The sequence below is a fragment of the Bos taurus genome, chromosome 25 (genome assembly GCF_002263795.3).
Source record: "Bos taurus isolate L1 Dominette 01449 registration number 42190680 breed Hereford chromosome 25, ARS-UCD2.0, whole genome shotgun sequence".
NCBI classification, from domain to species: domain Eukaryota; kingdom Metazoa; phylum Chordata; class Mammalia; order Artiodactyla; family Bovidae; genus Bos; species Bos taurus.
Window position 1 is genome coordinate 26,731,614 of NC_037352.1, and position 6,602 is coordinate 26,738,215.

Consider the following 6,602-nt stretch of genomic DNA (forward strand, 5'->3'; position numbering starts at 1 on the left):
AGGAATCGAACCAGGGTTTCCTGCATATCAGGTGGATTCTTTACCAAAAGTACATAATAGGGTTGTGTTTAGGGGTCAAGTCATGGGAAACGAGTATGTCATTTGAATGCTTGGGCGTTATCAGAGATCAGATCAGATCAGTCGCTCAGTCGTGTCCAACTCTTTGTGACCCCATGAATCGCAGCACGCCAGGCCTCCCTGTCCATCACCAACTCCCAGAGTTCACTGAGACTCACGTCCATCGAGTCAGTGATGCCATCCAGCCATCTCATCCTCTGTCGTCCCCTTCTCCTCCTGCCCCCAATCCCTCCCAGCATCAGAGTCTTTTCCAGTGAATCAACCCTTCACATGAGGTGGCCAAAGTACTGGAGTTTCAGCTTTAGCATCATTCCTTCCAAAGAAATCCCAGGGCTGATCTCCTTTAGAATGGACTGGTTGGATCTCCTTGCAGTCCAAGGGACTCTCAAGAGTCTTCTCCAACACCACAGTTCAAAAGCATCAATTCTTCGGTGCTCAGCCTTCTTCACAGTCCAACTCTCACATCCATACATGACCACAGGAAAAACCATAGCCTTGACTAGACAGACCTTTGTTGGCAAAGTAATGTCTCTGCTTTTTAATATGCTATCTAGGTTGGTCATAACTTTCCTTCCAAGGAGTAAGCGTCTTTTAATTTCATGGCTGCAGTCACCATCTGCAGTGATTTTGGAGCCCAAAAAATAAAGTCTGACACTGTTTCCACTGTTTCCCCATCTATTTCCCATGAAGTGGTGGGACCAGATGCCATGATCTTTGTTTTCTGAGTGTTGAGCTTTAAGCCAACTTTTCCACTCTCCACTTTCACTTTCATAAAGAGGCTTTTTAGTTCCTCTTCACTTTCTGCCATAAGGGTGGTGTCATCTGCATATCTGAGGTTATTGATATTTTTCCCAGCAATCTTGATTCCAGTTTGTGTTTCTTCCAGTCTTAGTAGATATGTGTTAACTGGATAAACGAGAAAGAGTAGACAGCACTTGCTCTGTGCCAAGTGCTGACCTGGGCAGTTCTGCTTGACACATTATATCTGGTTCTGCTCCCCTCTCCTTGGTGGCTCCTCCTCTCAGTTCTCCCCCTGCCCCCCATAACTCACCCCATCTAGTACTGGTCACCCCTGGACCTTCATACCCTCCCCCAGTGCTTGGGCTCCTTTGCTGCTGCTCTCCACACTTGAAACCTCTGGGACTTACTTGTTCACAGCTCATGTTGGTCAGTTCACTGAACCATGCAGGTTCTATGACAGAAGTCTCTCAGGAGTACCTTTCTTTCCAGTTCCAAGGTCAGCAGACAAGGACAACTGCAAAAAAAAAAAAAAAGTCTTGCTTTCTAGCTTGGTCCCACTACTAATTGCTTCTACCTGGGAGCAGTTGCCCAGTAGATTTCTCATGTCTCATGCCCAGGCTCCTCTCATGGGTCACACTGCACACTGTTTGACAAAGACCTATATATATATTAATTTGGCTGTGCCACAGGGCATGTGGGATCTTAGTTCCCTGACTGGGGATCAATCCCTCAGCCCCTGCATTGGAAAGTTGGAGTCTTAACCGCTGGACAACCAGGGAAGTCCAGACAAAGACATTTTCTGACAGTTTCTGACAGCAGGAACTCGCTCCTACTTAGGGACTTTCTATGGCTTCTCAGTGGCTACAGGGTGAACCTCAAGATCCCCCACTAGGATCTGTGGTCCTCCCAGATAGGTCCCGATTCTTGGCTGCATCTGGTATCCATTATTCTTTACTTTCAGTCTTTATGTTTCAATCAAGTGGAGCTGCTGATCATTCCCCATACATGCCCATCCTGGTTGAAATCTTTCTCATCCTTCAAGAACAGTTGGAAGTACCTCCTCTAGGAAGACTTCCTTGATTCAGAAGAACTGCCCATGTCTCCTCTTGGTCCTGCTCACATACTATTTTGTGTTGTGTTTGAATAACAACAATAACCAATGTTTGTTAAACTCTCATGTACCAGGCGTCATCCTGTATTACCTCATTTAATTGTTACATCAGTCTTATGAGGTAGATGCTATTATTATCCAGGTTTTATAGATGAAGAAAGTAAGGCATAGAGAGGTGACTTGGAGCAAGAAGTGACTTGCCCAAGTTCACAGTTATAAAGCAGCTGAGTCAGGATCTGAAGGCAGACAGTCTGACTCCAGAGCCCATGCTTCTAACCTCCACTCTACACTGTGTCCGTCTTTTATCCTTTCTAGGAAATAAGCCTCCATCGCTACTTCCTCTGCCTGAAAAATCTCACTACAACCATTTCTTACGTAATGCTATGGGAAGCACAACCACTCCTTTTCTTCCAAGTTGCGTTTCCTGGCATATCACCAACCAGGATGGTGGTGCCTCTGGACTCCTCCACTACAGCCCCAATCAATCTTTTGAATGTTGGACCTGAGTCAGTGTGTCCCTGGAGCCGTACACAAAATCCCACAGATGATGTTGCTGAATGAGGGAAATTAGTCTTCCTCATCTTGGGATTCCCTTATCACCTGGCAGTGCCTCCAATAGAAGTCATTCAATATGGTCACTGAATGTTGACTTTTTTTCTCTTTTAAGACCTTTTTCTTTATTTAGATCATTTTTAAAGTCTTTATTGAATTTGTTATAACACTGCTTCTGTTTTATGTTTTGGGTTTTTGGCCACAAGGCATGTGGGATCTTAGTTCCCCTACCAGGAATTGAACCCTAGTCCCCTGCATTGGAAGGCAAAGTCTTAACCACTGGACCACCAGGAAAATCCCTTGACAGCCCTTTCTCAATGAAAGGTCTCTGGCTATGGTGGGGCTCTCACTTTCCTGCTGAGACTGCCCGACAGGCAAGGCTGGCTCTCTCACTTCACTCTTACCTGAGCCCCTGATCTGTGTTCTCCCCAAATCTGACTGCTCATAGGAAGTAGTAGAAATATGTGGGCAGTGCCAGTTTCCAGCTTTGCTGCCTTGTAGCAGTGAAACTTGGAGCCCCAGGTGACTCATCTGGAAACACAGCTATCCCTGCTTCCTTAGCAGACTTCTTTTCATGATCTGAAGTAGAAAATATCAATAGTCATTTTCACTCTTTCAACAAATGTTTATTGCACATTTACTCTGTCACACATATTATCTTGTTACAATGTCAGTCTTCACAGTAACCCTTTGAGGTAGATATTATTGATCCTCATTTTACAGATGAGGGAGCTGAGGCTCAGGGAGGGTGGGTGACTTACCAGCTGTGCCTTGAGAGCAAGCTACAGAGATGAGGTCTGCATCTGGTGCTTCTGTGCACTTTCCACCCACTTCACTGCCTGGGCCTCCTGTTGGTTCAGTTACCTAGGGCTTGACCAGGCCCTCCATCTGAGGCCTCCTCCTCAGCCTTAGTCCCCCTCGGCATTTACCTCTGCTGCAGATAAGCAGTGGGGATTTTTGTAGACAGTTTTGATCTTAGTTGCACCTGCCACTGAGATAACACTTTGAGAAAAGTCCAGCATCTCACTCTCTTCATTTTTTTTTTTTTGAAAGATGGGGAGAGAGGGGGTGTCGAGTTTAATCTATTTGAATCTTTACAGGCACTTCTCTTTTTACAAGCTTGGAAACTTGAGGGATCCTTGAGGAAAGCCCAAGGGATGAACTGTGGGTCCCAAAGCCCTGACTCAGGAGCCTCCCTTGGGACCCAGTGAGTCCTCAGCGCTGAGGTCAGGCTCAAACCCTGCCAGCAGAAGCCGCTCACCCGCACTCCTCAAAGATGTCCGGGTAGTGCCGGAATAGCACCGGAGGGTCCCGGTCACCTCGGACCGGGGCCCGAGGCACAGCCCGGATCCCGGGCCTCCGGCCCCGCCGCCCCCCAGAGCAGGAGCGGTGGATCCACTGGTGAGCTTCCACAGCGAACTTCCTCTTGAAGCGCATGCCACACTCGGGGCAGGGGAACGGCCGCTCACCCGAGTGCATGCGTCGGTGGCTGACCAGCAGCGAGGGGTAGGTGAAGCGCCGACCGCAGTCTGCACACACGTGGCGCCGCTGGCTGGCCTGAGCATCCGCGCTGGGTACAGGGGCCGGGGACTGAGCACCTGCACCCTGGTCCCAGACAGCTTGTCTGGGTGCCTGTGCTCTGGCCGAGGTTTTGCTGACGGTCGTGCCAGGGTTGTGTTTAACCAGCTCCTCAGGCCTCTCCTTCCCAGGAGCCTTTCTCGGTGATTTGGCTCCTAGTCCTGCTTCGGGTTCCTCTTCCTTTTTGTTGGGGGTAGCTCCTAGGAAACAGGAATCAAGTTCCTTTTTAAAACACATTTGCTTATATTGTCTCAGGTTATAGGATGCTTTTCCTCAGAGAAGTGCCAGAAAGGTACTGCCCACTGAATAACACACAGGCTTTGAAAAACCATAAGCAGGGTTCAAATCTCTTAGGTCGGCCTTGGTTCCTCATGTGTCAAATGGGAATCATAATGCTTTCTTTACTTCACAGGGTTGTTGGGAGGATTACATGAGTAGAAGCATCACTTAGTAAATGCTTAATTAGCAATAGCTATTATTTTTATGGTTTCTCAACTTTTTTGCTAGGGTTAAGGCATTTACAGAGGAGAAAAGACATTTGCTGAGGAGCATTCTGGTGAGGGCCAGTGGGGAGTGAAGAACCAAGCTGTCAATTACTGGGTATTTTCTCTTGTACCACTTTGCTTTGCTTGAGGAATGTAAAAGGCAGACCTGAAGCTGCTTTCATTCTTGTATGCTAAGTTGCTTTGGTTGTGTCCAACTCTGAGACCCCACGGACTGTAGCCCACCAGGCTCCTCTGTCCATGGGATTCTCCAGGCAAGAATACTGGCTGGAGTGGGTGACCATTTTCCTCCTCTAGGGGATCTTCCCCACTCAGGGATCCAACCCCTGTCTCTTGTGTCTTCTGCATTGGCAGGCAAGTTCTTTACCTCTTGCTACTGCTAAGTCACTTCAGTCGTGTCCGACTCTGTGCGACCCCATAGACGCCAGCCCACCAGGCCCCGAAGTCCCTGGGATTCTCCAGGCAAGAACACTGGAGTGGGTTGCCATTTCCTTCTCCAATGCATGAAAGTGAAAAGTGAAAGTGAAGTCGCTCAGTCGTGTCCGACTCTTAGCGACCCCATGGTCTGCAGCCTACCAGGCTCCTCCATCCATGGGATTTTTCAGGCAAGGGTACTGGAGTGGGGTGCCATCGCCTTCTCCGCTTTACCTCTTAGGGAGTTTTAGTTGTTCCTGAAAATGAGAGAATGAGCAGAGAGAGGAGAGGGAGTCTGGGCTCCTGATTCTTATTCTGGTCTCAAGTTGTCTCAAGTTCTGAAAACTTAGTATCAGGTCTGCCTTTTTTCCTTAGCTAGAATCCAACATCGGTTGGCTCTTTCATTCCTTTAGGGGTGCCGGAGGTGGGGATCTGAAAGGAAACACTGCTATACAGGAAGCTCTGGAACGCCAGGCAGGGAAGACCTGGGACCATCCCTCACCTCTCAGAGCTCCTCCCAGGCTTTCCCCCTCCTCAGGATCCTGGGCGGCGGGGCTCCAAGCCTCACTCTCCTGTTCCATCCAAGAGATGAGGGCTGGTTTGGGGCCTGGGAATCCTGGGAGAGAACAGGGATCACGGTGCTGGCTTGAGAGGCTGCCCTGGGAAGACGGCGCCCCCCACGTCAGGGTGAGAGCATCTCCTCAAAGTTTAGGCTCAATCTGGACTGGGTCTGCAGTGCGCCTTCCAGAAGGAAGCGGATGTGGGATGGAAGGACTCCCGAGGGGGTACCTGAAGCGTTACGGATGGGAGGTGGCTGGTGCTGTTGGTGGGATAGGGCGGGATTAAGGCTTACAATCCTCCGGGTCCTTATTTGATCTCCCCTGTGAACCCCAGTGAAGCAGGAGCGGGGCTCTGACCCGGGGCCTCACCGAGCGCGCCCAGGTGGCCGTAGGTCTCCTGCATCACGTCCCGGTACAGGGCTCTCTGCGCGGGCCGCAGACACCCCCACTCCTCCGGGGAGAAGTACACGGCCACATCCGCGAACCTCACGGCCAAGGGCTTCTTGCAACCAGGCCCGGTCTCCCCCGGTCTCAGCACCAGGAGCGGGGCCGGGGGCGGCGCCATGGGGCCTCCCAGCCCCGAGCAGCGGCCGCCTGGTCCCCGCGCCCGGCCTCAGCTCTCGTCGTCCACAAGAAGGGCTCCTGAGCCCGAGGCCCCGCCCAGCCTCGGCTTCCGTATGCAGCCAAGGGAACCGAAGTAGCAGGGCTGGGATTCGGGATTCTGATGGGGACAAATAGACCGCCTCGGTGTTTATTCACTTCATGGCAGCTTGGACACAGACACCAGAGTTAAGGGACCCGGAAGGTGCCTCCAGAAAATATGGCGACACAGTGGCTTCAATTCTGTCTGTCCTTAAGGGCGCCGTCCTTTGACCGTATCAAACATGGCGTCCGCCTGGCTTCTCATCTTTCACTTGCCCTTAAATACAATGGCTGCGCAGGTGGACTTGTAAAAGACTGGAAGGCAAAGGGTAGTTTTCTTGCCTTCAATAAAGATGGAAGGCCCCGGGCCTTCTAGCACTCTCCCTGCCCACGTCGCACGGCGGCGGGTGATTGGCCGCGACA

At 50.7% G+C, this 6,602-nt stretch overlaps 1 protein-coding gene across 3 annotated transcripts; it reads right to left on the reverse strand.

Moving 5' to 3' along the window:
- Positions 1 to 735: 735 nt before the first annotated feature.
- Positions 736 to 6,328, reverse strand: ZNF688 (zinc finger protein 688). Of its 3 annotated transcripts, XR_009492799.1 has the most exons (6): positions 5,907 to 6,328; positions 5,480 to 5,593; positions 3,244 to 4,260; positions 2,887 to 3,061; positions 1,227 to 1,333; positions 736 to 984 (listed from the first exon to the last, which is right to left on the reverse strand). XR_009492799.1 is itself a non-coding variant. In XM_005224970.5 (3 exons), the coding sequence occupies exons 1-3, from the start codon at positions 6,100 to 6,102 to the stop codon at positions 3,740 to 3,742; spliced, it is 831 nt and encodes a 276-aa protein (XP_005225027.1). In that variant the 5' UTR covers positions 6,103 to 6,328; the 3' UTR covers positions 3,087 to 3,739.
- Positions 6,329 to 6,602: the final 274 nt, after the last annotated feature.